The sequence below is a fragment of the Phlebotomus papatasi genome, chromosome 2 (assembly GCF_024763615.1).
Source record: "Phlebotomus papatasi isolate M1 chromosome 2, Ppap_2.1, whole genome shotgun sequence".
Lineage (NCBI taxonomy): Eukaryota > Metazoa > Arthropoda > Insecta > Diptera > Psychodidae > Phlebotomus > Phlebotomus papatasi.
This window is the reverse complement of record NC_077223.1, coordinates 75,466,467-75,485,267: the sequence shown is the minus strand read 5'-3', so window position 1 is coordinate 75,485,267 and position 18,801 is coordinate 75,466,467. Positions and strand designations below refer to the sequence as shown.

General features: G+C 33.4%; 1 protein-coding gene across 11 annotated transcripts in view; it reads left to right on the top strand.

The window, feature by feature from the left end:
- Positions 1-18,001, top strand: part of LOC129804343 (sestrin homolog) — an 88,704-nt gene extending 70,703 nt beyond the window's left edge. For 7 of the 11 annotated variants that reach the window (XM_055851559.1, XM_055851565.1, XM_055851564.1 and 4 more), the window contains exons 3-6: positions 4,349-4,513; positions 8,416-9,077; positions 12,385-12,679; positions 17,389-18,001. In XM_055851559.1, coding sequence (XP_055707534.1) covers positions 4,349-4,513; positions 8,416-9,077; positions 12,385-12,679; positions 17,389-17,475 — 1,209 coding nt within the window. In that variant the 3' untranslated portion in view covers positions 17,476-18,001. The remainder of the gene's footprint in view (positions 1-4,348; positions 4,514-8,415; positions 9,078-12,384; positions 12,680-17,388) is intronic. The other 4 variants (XM_055851567.1, XM_055851566.1, XM_055851569.1 and 1 more) reach the window with 1 other exon arrangement.
- The last annotated feature ends 800 nt before the right edge of the window (positions 18,002-18,801 follow it).

Below are 18,801 nucleotides of genomic sequence, written 5' to 3'. Positions count from 1 at the left end.
TGGTGTCGAAACACATATGGGAAAGATGATTCTCTTGATTAATTGTGGCAAATCATCAGCTGTGTGTTGAATGTGGCAAACACTGGCAATGATATCGCATCAATTTACACCACTAAATTGGATCAACGGCTTCTGTTTGGGGGCTCAGAGATCAGTTTTTTACATTGGTACTCTGGACACGCAAATATGGCATGATTTTCATTTAAGTTTTGAAGATGGGAATAACTCTGAGAATTTTCATAGTTGTTTAAGTTAAGGTATAACTTTTTTTTTGTATTTCTACAGCAGATATTTCGGGCTGTTTTATTAGTCATAAAGTGGAAGGTATTCTAAGATTTGCTTGCCAATAGAAAAAAACCCTTTGAAATTCTGTTTTGACTTTATCTGAAGTTTTCATCATGAGCTTTTTCTTATGCAAGAGTCACAAATGTTGCATTGTAATTACAATGTATCACAATTTGAGGTAATTTTGCTAATTATAATCCTCTTTGCGTAAAATGCTTTTTGTACAAAATTCAGATGCAATTAATTTCTCCAAATTGGTGCTTATGACAGATTCATTTCATCCTCAATATTAATTCATTCTTGCCAAATTTGTGACAATTTTTACGAGATTTATGAACATGCCTTTGTGCAACATTTTGATTTTAATTGCTAATAAAATTCCGGATATTTCTGTAGAAATAATTTTTTAATGATGTTATGACGGTATTATTAAAATAACAACAAAGTAATATTTCAACAAACTTCTTGATATCTCTTGTTCTTTATTATATATTTAAATTATGTTAAATTTTATTAGATATTTACTTAAATTACTTTGTTTTCTTTAACCTGTTGAATTGACAATTTAGAACTAGCACAAGTTTGCGACAATATCAAAAGAAAAATATTTTTCTTGCTACTTTGAAGCATATTGGGGAAAAGGAACAAATTAATTTGAATAGTGTTTTGTTATAATTTTTTTTAAATATCGAAATAATTAAAAAAAATCAATTTATAAGAAGTGTCATTAAATAAGGACATGGTATTAAATGATTCCTCTACCCTCTATTTGTTTTAGTACTTTCATGTACTAAATTTTTTAGGTTAAAAAACATTGAATTAAAAAACGGAAAATCGAAACATTTTGAACGCAATGTACTAAAGTGCCTCTTGTCGTGGTTAGTAATATTTATGTAAAATGATAGAAAAAAAACTATGAAAAAGTTTATCATTTAAAATCATAACCCAGTTATTCCGATTGAATTGTTATCTATAAAACTTCTTAGAAGAGTTCAACTACTGTGCAGGATTACGAGAAAATAATTAATATAAAGTGAGATAGGTTGAATAACCTAATAAATTGTGCAGCAAGAAAAATAATTTATTTCTAAAAAAAACTTGAGATTCGGTATGCTCACTGCCGGATTTTGATTCTTCTAAAGTGTCTCGGCTAAAAGGTTGGCTTTGTATTTACGAAAAATATCGTTAATGTTCTGAAACATTCAAAAAGAATCTCTAGTTTTCCTACCAAAAATTCTCGCGAGGTTAGAAACTTTTATAAAATCTAGAATAAAAAGTTATCAAAGGAGTTGCTTAGTGATTATGATGGAATTTACACTGAGAAAAAAAGGAGGGTGCGATTAACTTTTTTTCCCGATAACTAACACTTTTTAGGTGTAAAAATATATCAACATTTTTTAATGTTAATTTTACACCTTTTGAAGGGTAAAATTAACATGAAAAAAAGGTAACTTTAACTCCCAATACACTTAAAAGGGTAACATTTACACCGATTTCGGATCAATTCTGCAGGGTAAAATTAACATTTCCGGAATGTTATTTTAACTTTTTCGGATTTCTCTCAGTGTAGTAAAGAGACATGAATATTATGAGCCTTGATGCTTGGATTCCCCTACATAGAACAAAATATTTTGTAAAATTGTTCGTAAAAGTTTGTGAATTCCTACTGGGGACTTACGAAATGCTTGTAAATCGTGTAACGCATAAAAAAGTTCGTAAAAGTTTGTACTTTTTCCCAAATATTGTTCGTAACATGATAACTTGGCGAGCATTTTTCACAAACGATTGCTCGTACATTTTTCTTTGTTTTGACAAAACTATTCGAACAAATGACAAAATTTTACGAACATTTAGAGAGGAATGTTTGTAAAAACACACATTTGTTCCGTTATCATTAAGTGATCAAATTATGAACATTGTTTGTGAAGAAATACAAACTTTTCCCAACTTTTTAGTGGATTATACAATTTACAAAAATTTCGTAGGTCCTCAGTAGAAATTCACAAATATTAACGAACAATTTTACGAAACATTTTTTCTGTGTAAAACAAAATGAAGATTAAAAGTGTTAACGTACCAAGGGACTTCGAAATTCGAATAGAAAATATTTCAACGAGAATTGAAAATGTCTATTTTTGTCTTTTGGAAACTGATTTTCAATCCTCTCGTTCAGTAATAACCTTCCCGATTTGAGAGCTCTTTCCGGTAGAGGTTTTTCCTTTATCGATTCGAAGGTATTTCAGAGAGAACTTACCTAAAAACCCGTTGGAAATTCGAACGTTTAAACCGACGAGTTACACAAAAATGAGCAAGTTCCTAAAAAGGACATTTCTTTGAGTGAAAGTGCAATTAAGACGTTCTGCCATCCTGAATTTTCACAAAACTACACAAAAATTCACTTTTTGCAGCAAACTTTGCACACCGTTGTTGACATTGTTGACGGTTGAAGTGTCAAGAATATCGAAATTCGAAATGGCAGAACAATCAGCGCTTAAGCGGCGGGTATATGAACTTGTACTTTAGGCTTCCGGTAGATCAGAGGCGTGCAAGAACCGTTGAAACCGAATAAACGTCAAATGAAACATGTACGTCAATGGTCAAAACGCTACTATAACAAACTTATTTTGACCTTAATTCGGTTTCAACGGTTTTTGCACACCTCTACGGTAGATTTTCGAATAGGTTTGGCTTGGCTTTGACTCTTCGAAAGGTTATTACTGAACGGAGCCAATCGGTCTATCTATCTTTCTCTTAGAAACACTCCTCTCGTTCAGCAATAACCTTTCCAATTTGAGAGTTCTCTCCAAATGAGGTTTTTCCTCAACCCGTTGGAAATTCGAACGTTTAAACCGACGAGTTACACAAAAGTGAGCAAGTTCATGAAATGGACATTTACCTATCTTAATAAAATTGCAATTCAAATGTTCTGCCATCGTGAAATTCCACACAAGTTCACTTTCTGCAGCAAACGTTTGCACACTGTTTGCAACGTTTGCAAGAATATCGAAATTCGAAATGGCAGAACAATCAGCGCTAAAGCGTCGGGTATGTGAACTTGCCCTTTAGGCTTCCGGTAGATTTTCGAAAAGGTTTGGCTCGGCTTTGGAGTGGCTTTGTGTCTTCGAAAGGTTATTACTGAACGGAGCCACTCCGGACATAAGCGCTCGAAATTAGTACACCATGTCCTATATATTTAAATTAATATTATCATTCATTTTTGATCATCCCCAAATCTTCTGACTTTGTAAAACATTTATTTGACATTTTTGAACTTGAAATTTACATATTTCAGTTATGAATAAATTTAGTACATGCTTGTACTAAATTCCTAATTACACCTATGTTTTTTCTAAATCCTGAATGTAATTGTGTAAATATCTCTAGAAGGTTTAAACAAAATCTGATCAATTTTATCTTAGTACAAATAAATGTGGATACAAGTACTAAAAACTGATGTAATTGATTGAGAGTTATTGCAATGCTTGTTGCTGAGTACTTTTATAAATTTTTATCATTTTCAAAATATGGCATTGTTTATTTAAAGACTTCTTATGGTGTGCAAAAATTTTTCCACTCACAATCAATCGTCTTTGATATTGCTTACTCAAAATATCACATTTGCAATTTACAAGTTTGACGTTGAAGATGATAAACATTTTACTCTGTGTACTGGTATTTGCAAAGTTTATCACATTAAACAATTTCTGGGCCATTTTTCTCAATTCGACATACAATTCATAAGATCCAAAAGGAGTAGATTTGCCAGGGTTAAGCAGAAAAAGAGTGTCTTTCATTGAAAGAACATTGCAAGTTGGAATAGGTAGCGGATTGAATTTCATATGGAAGAGTGAGATGGTTTACAAAAAACCGTTTTATTTCTGATGGTGTTTTCTGCAAATTCACTTGTAAATTTAGTTCATCCCAGTAGTAGCTTTTTGAGTGTTGTGCACGACTAAATGTGACTGTTTTTTTTTCCTTTAGATGAAAAAAAAAGACTTTTCATTCCCTTTGCTATTTTACAATGCACTTGCATGACTTTTCTCTGTATCACCTTCTTTTCTAGTATATACTGCAAAGGTATCCTATGGATAAAATAGACTTGGACCATGTCTCACAGGTTATTGGTTATCATCCCAGCTATTTGGAGCACTTTCTCAAGACACAGAAATTCATCCTGTATGCAGATGGTCCCCTGCCTTACAACTATCGCAATTATTTGGCCATCATGGTGAGTATTTTTATTTTTATTTTTGAATTGTTTACAATTAATTTTACTACAGTCTTGTGTTTACATCACTTGGACGTGATCATATTTTTGCCTTGACGCCTTTGCCTTTGTTCTGCCACGTGTACCAGGCATTTCTCGTGAATTTCCACACTGCAATTTCATGCCAAAAGTGATTGATCTATGGGGTTGTTTTTTGGGGGGAAAGTGTAGCCAAATTTGCAAGAGGTGATTAACTAGTCAAAACAATGCAATGTATAATTTTGAATTTTGTATACAAGTTTTATTTTACTGTAGAAGTTTTGAATTTAAGAAAACTAAATTGAATAATATAAACATATCGTCTCATCGGTCGTTTGGATCAGCATTTCTGCAAACTGCATTTATTGTAAACTACGAAAAGTTTCGTGGTACTTTCAACGAATGTAGACACAAATCAAATGCACTTAGCACTGTTGCTGATCCATCAGATGGTGACGATATTATGTAAACATTGTGATAAGTTATTATGCTATTTATTGGATACAATTGAAATTCTATTTTGTACCTTCAAATGTCTCACTCTACATGGAGACTTCTATATTTTACTTTTACAAAACAGTGGAAAATTCTCTAATTAATATTATCAATCCTCTAAAAAATAGTAGTATTATGAATTTAGAATATTACAGAAAGTTCTATATAAATTAACTCTATCATGCGATGCATTAGTTGGTCTTGGAAAATTTTCTCTAGGGAGCATCTAAACGGGGGGATTTTATTTCGAAACTACCATTTTTAAACAAAATTCCCCCACTGAGCTTTAGACCGGTGCATTTTTGACTATCTTTAGGCGCTTAAAATCTCCCTCTTCGAAAGCTCCATTTGTTTATGTTCGAATATTTTGACATTTCAAGCGATTTTAAATCTTTTTTTTTGTTTTTCAAGAGATCTTTTTCTCGTGAACTATTTTCAAAGTTATCAAAAGTCGAAAAGCAGGTGAAATAGGGACACGGTATCGATTACTCTTTTAAATGTATCGTTTAATCTTCATTAGAATATGGTCGAATTGTTAAATAGACAACCTTAAAAAGAAATAAATAATTAAATATAATAGAATAAAGTTGATTTATAGAAAAATAAAAACTTAGGATATTTTCTTAATTTAGCAAAAATATTGGCATAAAATCCTGCGGTAGGACGGTTTTGATATAGAGGATGGGGATGGATGCCCCACCTTCTCTTCCTTATAAAGTGTTCGTCTCCAGGCATAAATATTAACTTTACCACTCTTTAACAAATTATTTGATTGTAAAATACTATGTGATTGACGTTGGAAACGTTTCGAAATAAAATAGAAAGTCTTCCAGAGTATCTATTTTAGTTAGAGCACACTTGGAGAATTTATAACAGAGGGTGGAGAAAATTTATCTCAGGAATGAACCACTAGGGGAGATTTCCCGAGACTCATCGGTGCATAGCACAGTGGGGTGCATTTCGAAATCCCCCCGTATAGATGACGCCTATTAGTTCATTTCTGTGCTAAATTCTCTCTATTGGCTGTTATAATCATTCTAAAAGTTTTTCGGTTATAAGGTAAAAACGGTAATTTGCTTTCTATTGGCAAAAAGTGTCGGTAATGTTCAAAAAATTGAAATTGAATTTCGAATTTTTACTGTAAAAATTACATCTACTTGGACAGGAATGTTCTGAGTCTCGTTGCTTCGATATTCTTCACAATATGATGGAGAATGATACCTACATATTGACATTCTAGAGAACTAGACACTTCGAAGATTTTTCGAAGATCCGAAATACTGCAGAAGTCACCTAGCGGAATTATCAGCAAGTTTTTTTTCTGCTTTTCGAAACCGATATTCAATTTTTTAAACTCCAATTGTGAGCTCATGGAGTTTGGCAGTCTGTATATTTTCTGGCTAAATTTTTTGAAAAACATAAAACATACAAATGTTTTGTTCTAATACAAGATCAAATTAGGAAAAAGACTTCACAAATTAAGCTCATTTATACGAAATACTCCAAAATCATGTTTTTTTTATTTATTTCGAAAATAGCTCCTAGATTTTTTTTTCATTTTCGAATATGTTTTGGAAGTAGTCAGGGCGAATATTTCGTTCTTGGACACCTATGTTCGAAAAACATTTTGATATCGAAATTTCGAAAAACAATGAGGCCATTTACATCGTCGCATTAGATTGAGATTGGATTGTCCCAAAATCCGAATCCAATCTTGTCTGTTTACATCGTACTGTTGAGATTGAATTGGATTTTTAGCGGGATGCCATTTTTGTGAGGTTAAAAATAATATTTTCAATTTAAGTTGGATATTTTGCTTAAGATTCTTAAATTTAACTACACAATTTGCTTAATATTACGTTCATATCCTTGTTTAAGGAACTCTGCAAAAACTTCTTGGTTGCGATTTTTTTAGTTATCATCACAAGAACCTCCTTCTCCTGATCAATTTAGAAGAGGAGCTCAGTCTCCTTGCTTTGTCACCTCTTTTAAACTTGTCATTGCCCATATCCTTGCACAATACACAAAAAAAGTCCTGAAAATTTTATTTTGTGCGACTTCCTTACCAAAACAACACAAATGATAGGTTAGTTTTAACGACAAATGCAACTCCGAATTTCGCTTCGCGCGCTCCGAAAATGTTTGGGACAGTTGGGACAATTTAAATCCAATCCAATTCGATACGAGGGGTCGTATTGGATTTGCCGTTTATATCGAGAAAAATTAAACAAATCCCAATCTAATGCAGTGATGTAAATGGCCTCAATGTCTTGAAATTTCCAACCTCTGCATCGGACTTAATGAATTAGTGAATGGGTAATTTATCTATAAATAATTTACCTTTCTCGGATTTTGAAAGGGACTTTCCGGTGTTCGCCAGTGAAAAAAATGTAACCCTAATATGAAAACACTTTTTTCGTATTGCATAGAGCTTTCAATCCCGATGTGGACCTTCTTCAGTGACTAAGTTTCGGGACCGAAAGCTCAGGGCAAGACGAAAAAAAATGTTTTCATCTTAGGGTGACCTTTTTTTCACTGGCGAACACCGGAAAGTCCCTCTCAAAATACATTGCGCCAGTCCTTCATCACTGATTACACTTTCTCGGATTAACTTTTTATTTGTTCGTATGCTTGTTACACATTCCAAAATATTCTAAAACCTATTTTTCTTAAGCAATTTCTTATTTTGGAATGGTTTTTTTTTGCTAAATTTATCAATAAACTTAATCGGTGGTGAAGCAGATACCCAAAAACTCGCGAAAAGATAATACACTGGTAGCTCTTTCTCGTGAGTTCGATCACTTCGCAAAACTAGAACGCTTTGCCATCTCTTTTTAAACATCAGTGTGTCATTATGGTGCTGTTTCCATAAAAAATGGAAAAGGGACGTCTTTCTCTTGAACATTATTTAGCACTTGACTGTTCTTAAGTGCTGCTGCATTATCGACTCTTTGCTGCCGCATTGGTTCTTGTCGCGACTGTTTTCCCCAATTCTCTCCGTGTGCGAAAACAGTTGTAACGTTGTAACAGTCAAACAGTTGTAACAGGAACCAATACCAAGAAAAGTCGATTATATATATGCAGAAGCATTTGAGAACAGTTATATCCTAAAAAAGTATTCATTGGAATAGCACCATTACTATTTATTATATTGTAATTCCCTTAAGATTTATTTCTTTTAAGTTTTCAAACAGAAATAAATATGCACAACAAAAGAATTATTGGTATTGCAGTGAATAATTACAATTTTAATACCAGGCATTTTCTTTTTTTTTGCATTTTATTTTTAGATTTTAGATTTACATTTAGATTTTACATTTTATTATTTGTTGACCTCGTGGGGCTTTTTGCGAAATTAATTTTACGATTTGTACTTTCGCAACTTCCAGGCCGCTTCACGGCATCAGTGCTCGTATCTGATAGAGCTGTATGAGCAGGAATTTCTGGAGCAGGGTGGTGATCGAAAATGGCTGGAGGGTCTGGAGTATATTCCTGCCAAATTGCGCGCCATTTACACAATTAACAAGATCCTGGCCCATCGGCCGTGGCTCTTGACCACAGATCACATTGAAGCACTGACTAAAGGCCGCTTCTGCTGGACACTAGCTGAAGTGGTACATGCCATTGTGATCCTGGCTCATTTTCACTCCCTCTCCTCCTTTGTGTTCTCATGTGGGCTCACGCAGGAATTGAGCCATTCTGTGTCTAGTCAGAGCCGACGTCAGAGTGGCGTTGGAAGCCGGTCGCCGACTGAAGAGGTGAAAAGTGTGGATGATCTCATGGCACGCATGAGGGATCTATCCAGTCGGAATACCAAGTGCTCGGAGGATGAGCTAAGCACACGTTTCAAGACTGTTGAGATGCAGGCGGCGGAACTAGCAGCTGGAACACTCCAGACACCCGTTAACCTGCCACCCAAAGTGTGCCAGTATGTGGAGGATGCTGCCTTCACCTATGTGGATTTTGCCAAGCGCGGATCTGCTGATATGCCCACCACGTTCCGTGTTCAGGATTACTCTTGGGATGATCACGGTTACTCTCTCGTCAATAGGTAAGTTTTTTTTCTGAACGTTTTAGATATATTGAACTTTCCACGTTCCCTATTCGGTAATACGGGTTTCAGATTGGAGGTTGATCCTGTTTCCCAGATGTCTCGAAATCTTAAATACCAAGCAGTTTTAGTTTTTTTTTTTTTCAAAATCTAATTTGACTTTAATATCTAATCTTATGGCTCCGGCACACCTTTTAGATCAGGAAAATTTCATGAAGTCAAAATTCGACTCTCTTTCTTTCTCACACGCTTTGCATATGTCTATCTCATTCTCTCGTACTCTTCTTCTTATTTTAAACATCACACCAAATTCAATTTAGCTCAATCGAATTTGAAGAGCAAAAGAATGAGATAGACATTGCTAAATGTGTGAGAAAGAAAGGGATGCGAATTTCGACTTCACGAAATTTTCCTGATCTAGAAGGTGTGCCAGAGCCATTAGGATAAAATTTTCCTAAAAATCTTGCTTAATTAACAAATTATTTAAGATAAGCCGTACACTGTGAGAGAAATCCGAAAAAGTCAAAATAACATTCCGGAAATGTTAATTTTACCCTGCAGTATTGATCCGAAATCGGTGTAAATATTACCCTTTTTAGGTGTATTATGGGTTAAAGTTACCCTTTTTCGTGTTGATTTTACCTTTAAAAAGGTGTAAAATTAACATTAAAAAATGTTGATATATTTTTATACCGAAAAAGTGTTAAAGTTATGAGGAAAAAAAGTTAATCGCAGCCTCTTTTTTTCTCAGTGTACGGGTAAACCTTAAGTTATGGCTAAACTCTTTCAGTTCGACTCAGAATGAACAAAATCGAATAATTTTGAACTTGTATGATTATTTATTTAATTAGAAAACGACTTTATACCCTTCAAGTGAAAATAATGAGCATTTTCTCTTTTCTGATCCATAGATTACTTTAAAATTTTAGGTTATGTGAAGTCTAACCTTAAAAATCCAATATAAGAATACACATAAAGTTTTTAATGGATTAACTTAATCTGCCTTTTAGAGGATTTTCTGATTAATAGGATCGATAATTTACTCACTCATCAAACCACTTTATGCGTAAGTTTCCTAACCTCAAAATCACATGAAACCCTGTAAATTTGTAATACTTCTAGAGTATTTCTTAAATTCTGTTAGAAAAGTTTGAAGATATTTGAATTACCAAAAGAATTACATGTTGTATCGAATTTTGAACTCGCCTTTTATTATAAAATGTTTTTTTTCCCAGATAGGTCATTCTGTCATTCATAACCTCAAAATCTCGAATAACGATTTCATTAAATTAAATAATTGAGCTCTAAATGGAAATTTTTCCCTACTCCAAATGGAAACGTCATTGTTTTCATGATAAATACAGTACTAAATTATTATATTTATATATTTTCTATACCACAGTTTCATTATCTAGTTAATTTTGCTCCAAATAAAGCGAAAATCCATTCATATTCACAAATTTTAATTTGTTAATTTCTCAGAAAAATTAAAAGTGTACCTTTTCACCAATATATTGATTGTTGTCTATTCGTTTCGTTTAACATTTATGTCATATTTCTGGCTAATTTTAGTTAAATTAAGTGCTAATCTTTATTTTTAACGGTACGTGGAGTTTTCAAATGAAATAATTACCTATTCCGTGAACAAAAAGTGTTTTTCCGAAGTGTCTACAAATGCTTCAATAGGAAACCCCGGAAATATGATTTTTTTGTAGAGATTTTTTTTTATTGTTTTAGACAGGAGAGTGACATTAGCTCTGAAAAATATAACCGATTTTAGTGTAAATTTTTCCCTGTTTTCGTAAACATTTCACGAGATATCTCCAAAACTTCGTAGGTTACCATTTTAGGGTTTTCGGTTGCCTATTCAATATTAAGTTGGCTTTTATTCTGCATTTATATTTTTTGCTAATTCATTCTACACTGACAGGAAATAGCTAATAAACCCAAAAGTTTTTTCGGCGCGCTAGAAACATATGGGAAATATAGGAAATGCCATGTCCCTGGTTTTAGATGGGAAATGATAAAAGACCAGGAATAAGAACAAATCAGATACACTGTTTGTCTCCAATTAGAAACTTTCCCTGTCTCCATTTAGATTAATATGTTTCCAATAGAAGCATTTTACGCTCGTGTATTTTTCTTGTATTTAAAAAGTTTCCAAATTATATCTAAAGAATTTTCACTAAACAGTCACATTCTATAGAAGAGTCAAGGAGCAAATTTATGTAATTCTCTTCAGAAAAAAAAATTGAACTTAATGTGTTGAACCTTCTGTCAAAGTTAAATCGTCTGGGAATGGTTTTGAATTAGGACATTTATCCTATCTTTTATTGAATTGAATTGCTTTTTCGTAATCAATTTTTACCCATATTATCAAAGTTCCGCTGATAAATAACTTTAATTAGAGTCCGTTTTTAAATCTTAGGCCAATAGAAATTAATCTATTTTCTGTTTAGGAATATTCAGTTTTGCAAGATAATTAATGTTTGATATTGAAAGATATTTGAATTTTTTTGAAAATATTAAATTACGTCGTTAAAGAAATACTTTCTATATTCAGAATTTTCCATATACTGAATTTAAAATATAGTTTGCAATTTCGAAAATAGTCGGCAATATGTGGGCGTGGTCTCAGTTGCATCGGCTTTTCTCATTGTATACAACAAGATATGAAAGGGGCGTGGCTTGTTGTTTCTCGTTTGCAATGACTTGGCTCCTCCTCAAATTAAAATGTTCTCGGACAGGAAACTATTGGAGATGGGTAATTTTTGTTTAATATAGAAATTATTATTGGTTTATGAAACTATAATACGTTTTACTGGAAATATTAACAGAGAGATTTTCATTTATCAGCAATAAATTATAGATTCTCTGATTAATTTAATAGTTTTCTCAGGCTATTGAGTGTTAATTATATTCAAATTCTTCCGGAGATTTCCGCAATGTTACTCGATCACATATTTTTCATTCTTGAGGAGAAATTTCTCAAGGAGACCCAGGGTAAGATGTTTCTCGATGTTGATCTTCGATAATTAAAAAAAAAGAAGAGAAAATTCCCCCATTATATTGGACTCGATCCATCTCGAAGGTCAGACACTTTATGGGTTGTTTTTCTTTCAGAAAACTTGAACGACCTTCTTTGCTGGTCACCTCTGGTGATCTTGACTTTAATTCCCATAAATCTTGTTTTGTGCGTTCTGGGCGGATGAACTGTGGGGCTTTTCTGGGTCACTCTCTAGAATTCTGATCAAGATGATTTCTTATTTTTTAAGTAAATAAATAAATAAATCAAATTGCATTGCAGACTCTACAATGACGTTGGCTATTTGCTGGATGCAAAATTCAGAGCCGCGTACAATCTCACCTATTTCACTTTGGCCGGACGGAGTAATGTGGACACGTCCAAATTCCGTCGTGCCATCTGGAACTATATCCAGTGCATCTATGGTATCCGCCATGATGACTATGACTACGGGGAGGTGAATCAATTGCTGGAGAAATCGCTCAAGATGTTCATCAAAACAGCTTGCTGCTTTCCGGAACGTATCACCAAGAAGGACTACGACAGTATTCTCCGGGAGTTGCAGCACAGTGAAAAGGTGAGTTGTTTTTTACTATTTTGTTTCCAGGAATTATCCAAAAACATTTTCTTAATTAAAAAAAATTCTTACTGAAATTGAAAGTGCTAAGAAATACTATACAAAGCACAAAATCTCAATTTATTGACCAACAATTTTATTACTATTTAAAAGTTCCTGGTATTTAAAAATTTAAGCCTGAAATGTACTGACAGCCAAAAGCGAAAACTGGTAAGCCGAGACACATACCAACCGTATAGAAAATAAGTTGAGAATGACGTTAGGCAAATTTTTTCTTTGACATTTCAAATACACTTTTTTTATTGATTTTTCTCTGTTAACTTTCTATTGTTTACTTAGAAGAAACTTAGTAAATCAAAAGAGAAAATCAAATCTTTAACACTAGCGAATTAGAATTAGTTTAGTGAATTGTGTCTCTGCTTACTATTAACATTTTAGTACATAATTTTGTCATTCTTTTTCATTCTAAAAAATCTATAACATTTTTCTTATTGGATTTTCATTTATTATTCTCGAACGGTCAAACGGTAACCCCGGCCAAAAAGAAGTCTCTAAATATAAAGATTTATTTTTGATTCAAAATTAGATCTATAAAATATTGTTATTATCGATCTATTTAAGATTTAAATTGCCGATTTAAATCTTTAGATCCATATTATCTTATAATGCACTTCTGCAATTTGAGTGGCATTTTGAGGATCTTCCAATTTTTCGATTATTACAGAATTAGATAGAGTACTTTGTGCACTTTTAGAATCTGGTATTTTCTCGAAAAATTTGTACTGAAAATTTTCCATAATTTAAAATTTCCCAAATCCAAACATATTTTCAAGATTTTCTTAAAGAGATTTGTATTAACTGGCATTTTTGCATACGGATAAATATAACAAATTTTCTTATAAAATGTTTTCGTAACTCAAAGTGTAAGCTGAGTTTGAAATCAAATTTATCAGTTGGCTTTAAATAGTTCCTTGTGGCTCCAGCACACCTTTTAGATCAGGAAAATTTCATGAAGTCGAAATTCGGATCCGTTTTTTGTCACATGTTTTGCATATGTCTTTCTCATTATTTCTCACTCTTCTTCTTCTCTTAAACATCACTCCAAATTCAATTTAGCTCAATCGAATTTGGTATGCGAAAGAATGAGATAGTCATATGCAAAACATTTGAGAAAGAAAGGGTTTCGAATTTCAACTTCATGAAATTTTCCTGATCTAAAAGGTGTGCCGGAGTCATTATAAAAGAAAAACAATTGGCCGGGAGAACGATATAAACCTTATGTCTGAAGATCGATTTAGCTTTGAACTGAGAATGTTTTTTTTATCGTTTATTGCGAAAATCAAGAAAAAATACAAAGTATTTAAGTTTGCAAAGCTTAAAATAATAATACATTTTTAAGTTAGCTATTAATCTACGTAAATTAAATATTTAATTCCACTATATATATTTCAGTTCAATTGGTCTTCTCTGAATGGCTAAAATTTTACTTTTTAAAAGTATTCAAAGCTTTAGCCAATTAGAGAACGATGTGGAATTTAAATATTTATTAAAATTAAATATTGACACAAAACAAATGAGATGCAAAAATTTAAATTAAAAAAAAATTTTTTTGGTTAGTATTGTAGGAGTTTTGTCAGTAAAAAGGGGTGGCAAAGCGTCCGAGGCTTTGCGAGCTGCTCGAACTCCCGAGAAAGAGCTCTCCCTTATATACCTTTTCGCAAGCTTTCTGATGTATAGAAAATTATTGTCGAATTAAATTTGTCTATAAATCACCACAAAACCATCTTGAAGTTGAAAATTGTTCAAGAAGAGGGTCTCAAAAAATCATTAATCTTTTAATTAATTAATTGAACAAATCGGGTGAAAATTAAGTTTTAACCTTGAATAATTCAAGATGGCGATTTTTCCGGTGATAGGTGTCTAAGGACGAAATGCTCAGCTGGACTACCTCCATAACATATCCAAAAATGAAGGAAATCGTCAGGACCAATTTTTTTTTAAATTAGAAAAACCTCATTTTTTGCCTATTTTTGGGGGATAGGGAGCGCATGAAGGGGGAGGGGGTAAAAACAAAAAAATTACGTTCGAGGTAATGTCATTTGAGGTGGGGTCACCGAAGACCGGAAGTTGATATCTCTTACCGTTGATTTTTTATATGGGTCAGAAGACTGAAAAAGTGCGAAAAACAGTATTTTTTAAAATAGGGCTATTACCGTTACTTTCCCGATCCATCACCGGTTGTGACCAATGCAGTCGGGTTCAGAATTAAAAGATCTTTCAAAAATGTCCAAATTTGTCCAAATCCGTTGAAAATTAGGCCCTCTAGGGTAGTTGACCTTTGACCTTGAATAATTCAAGATGGCGATTTTTCCGGTGATAGGTGTCTAAGGACGAAATGTTCAGCTGGACTACCTCCATAACATATCCAAAAATGAAGGAAATCGTCAGGGCCAATTTTTTTTAAAATTAGAAAAACCTCATTTTTTGCCTATTTTTGGGGGATAGGGAGCGTATGAAGGGGGAGGGGATGAAAACAAAAAAATTACGTTCGAGATAATGTCATTTGAGGAGGGGTCACCGAAGACCGTAAGTTGATATCTCTTACCGTTGATTTTTTAAATGGGTCAAAAGACTGAAGATTGCGAAAAACAGTTTTTTTTAAAAATAGGACTATTACCGTTACTTTACCGATCCATCACCGGTTCTGACCGATGCAGTCGGGTTCAGAATTAAAAGATCTTTCAAAAATGTCCAAATTTGTCCAAATCCGTTGAAAATTAGGCCCTCCAGGCTGGTTGACCTTTGACCTTGAATAATTCAAGATGGCGATTTTTCCGGTGATAGGTGTCTAAGGACGAAATGTTCAGCTGGACTACCTCCATAACATATCCAAAAATGAAGGAAATCGTCAGGGCCAATTATTTTTAAAATTAGAAAAACAAATTTTTTTGCATATTTTTGGGGGATAGGGAGCGCATGAAGGGGTGGGGGGTAATTTGAGTAAGTTAGTTCGATAGAATGTATTGACATTGTGGGGGGTCACCGAAGACCGGAAGTCAATATCTCTTACCGTTTAGCAGCTAGAATTTTGCAAAGTTGAAAAAAAAAGTCGATTGTGAAAACTGCTCTCTCTTGGAGTTCGAGCAGTTAAAAGGGACAGATAATCCTAACCGGCTCATGTAGGTGCAAATTCGATTTAGAGCTCAAGTTGGGGGACGCCATTCAGTTATCTTGAATCAAATTCGTGAAATAATACAAATTTTGTATTTAAACCAAAATATCAAGGATTTGGATGGACTGGCAGAAAAGTGATATATGGGTGAAACATAGACCAGAAAGTTCTCTATAATTTTGCCATAGAACATGATCTCATCGATTAATCAGAAGCCGAGATAATCGAGGTTGTTTGTTTCTGAACTCGTTTTTTCGACCAGAGCGCCCCAAGTGTTCATTTGATGAACTTCAACTATATGAAAGAATTGTTGTATTTTGTGAGACTTTTCATTCAAAACCCTATTTTAAGTGTCTTGGTCGAGTAAAAACAGTCAAATTGGCACCTGAGTGGTTTGAAAGCGTTATTATGGGAAAGTCAATTTTTAACAATTAAACGACAAAATCGGACAGATCGCATTATCTGAGCCGAAAATTATGTATGGACGAAATATAGACATAAATGTCCTCTACAATTATGTCGCAGTAATCATCAAAATCGGTTCAGCGACAGTCGAGATAATTGAGGTTATGTCATATTGAAATTAGTTTTTCGACTGTGGCGCCCCTGGTGTTGGTCCCGAGAAGTTCAAATGTTCTAGAAAGTTGTAGCATTTGGTGAGATCTTTCATTTGAGCCCTCACTAAATAAAATGGGTCAAATAGAACTGAAGATATGATTTTTTGAATTTCGTGAACTTTGACCTCTCATATCTCCGGTTCTATTTTAACCACAGCGAACCCACGTCACTTTTTGGAGACATCATAGACTGGACTACAACACTCTAAAATTTGATTAACTTGCAAAATGGCGTTTTTGAGAAAAAATGAATTTGAATTTTGATGAATTTTGAGGCTATCGCAGCGCCACCTGTGGTGACTTTTTGAACTTCCATCTGAAAGTGTTCACGAAACCAAAAACCCAAAATTGAGGCCAAGTTCTTTTTAATACAATGCTGTTTTCAAGTGCTTCTACATTAATCGGTTTTTCTTGGTTTCGGTTCTTGTCATAACTATTTGGTGGTTTCAGATCATTAGAGGGCAGTTGAAATGAGAACCAACACAAAGAAAAGTCGATAATGCAGAAAAACTTAAGAACAGTAAAGCTCTAAAAAAACATGTGCATTTTTCATTGGAATAGCAGCATTATTTTCTTCAGAATTAAACAGTGAAAGACAGCTAATTTTTGCTCACCAAATAAAACACTTTAATTGAATGCATTTTTATCATCAATCAGTTAAATTGAAATTACTTTTTTCTTACATCTAATTCCAATATTTAATTTTTCTTTTCGACTGAGATTGATTAATTTTTTCCATTTACTAATAGAAAGAAACTGTTAATAACCCCAATTCAGTTAGGTCTTAAATAAATAAAGAAAAAAATGCAATTTGAAATGAACAAATATATGATTAATGTTTATTAATTAGAGTCTTTGTTTCATTTGTTTGATCCAGAAAATCAATAAGTAACCAAAATTTTCTTATCTTTTTTCTCTAGGTTCATGTAAATTTGATGATCTTGGAGGCTCGCAATCAGGCAGAGTTGCTCTACGCACTGAGAGAAATTATGCGTTACATGACATGATTTCCACAAAATTTGGATGAGAGACCGAGAGATAGCGTCAATCGCTGATAATGCAAGAAAGAGAGAGAGAGGGAGAGAGAAAAAAAGAAAGAGTTTAACATGGAGCGCACAAAAAATTTATATATTATTTTAATTTGCTAAGATGCGATGCATCAAGAAATATCATAAAAAAAACCTATATTTTAATGGATTTTCACGTATAAAAAAAAAACACACACACAATTGAGTCGTAAGAGTCACAGAGTTCGTGAGGACAGAATATTTAATGTACAAATTGATGATGCGAATTAATGGCAAAATCGGGTGGGAAGTGATAAAATGAGAATGGAAGGATTTTTTGTGATAAAAATTTCATACTAGGATGAACCACAATCAATCGACTTTCCCATGTTTTAAGGAATTGTACAGAGAATACTGTTGCATATCTTTATAAGTGGAGTGATTCTTTTTGTGATCTGCTGTGCCAATAAACATTTTAAAATGATTTTATTAAAAAAAGAAAACATTTTTGCTACTCTCACAAAAAGCTGTTTAATTCAAAAAAAAAGGAATCTCTACAAAATTTCTGTTACTCTTTGAATGGTTTGAAGTTTGAATTGTCTCCGCTTTTCTGTTTCTATGGGCACTTTTAGCGAGGGCATAAACCATAACGTTCGAGACGATAGGAATATTGTTAAAATCTTTGGAGAGTTTTGCCAAAAACTGTTCTCAAGTCAAGACACACTTGGAAACTGAATCGAATTTATCCGGAAGAGAATAAAAGTTTCAAGAATATATTCCTTTCCTCGTTCCATTGCCTTTCAGAGTCTTCAGAGTCAATATCCGGCTAGAATGACCCCCAGATGAGACACAATGGCTTTCCCGGCTGCAAAACATACTCCAAGAAATTGAAAAACTGAGAAACAGACACAGGAGAACAATAAAAATTTGATAAAAATGCTACCAAATCGCTTTTGGGGGAGAGAAAACAGCCACATAAAAATTCTTCAATGTCCATCCTTCGTCGTAGAGTCCATTTGCAGGGAGCTTCAAATATTGGGGTAGTTTTCAAGCCACCCCCTCAATAGCCAATAATTTATTTCTCCAAACCAGAAATATCCCGCTGAGAAGGAATAATAACATTTTATTGCGGTCAATATTCATTTCTTAAAGTTCTCGCAGGAGGGTTTTTCCCGTGCAGAAAAAATATTTTTCTAGCTGGGAGAAATGAACTGAAAAAGGGAGTTTTTTTTTTCTTCAAAAGCTATTTATTATTTTGTGGTAAAGATATCAAAAGACTCGTCCATAGAACTATCTCTTTGTGCTTTTCTCTGCCTGTTTGGATTT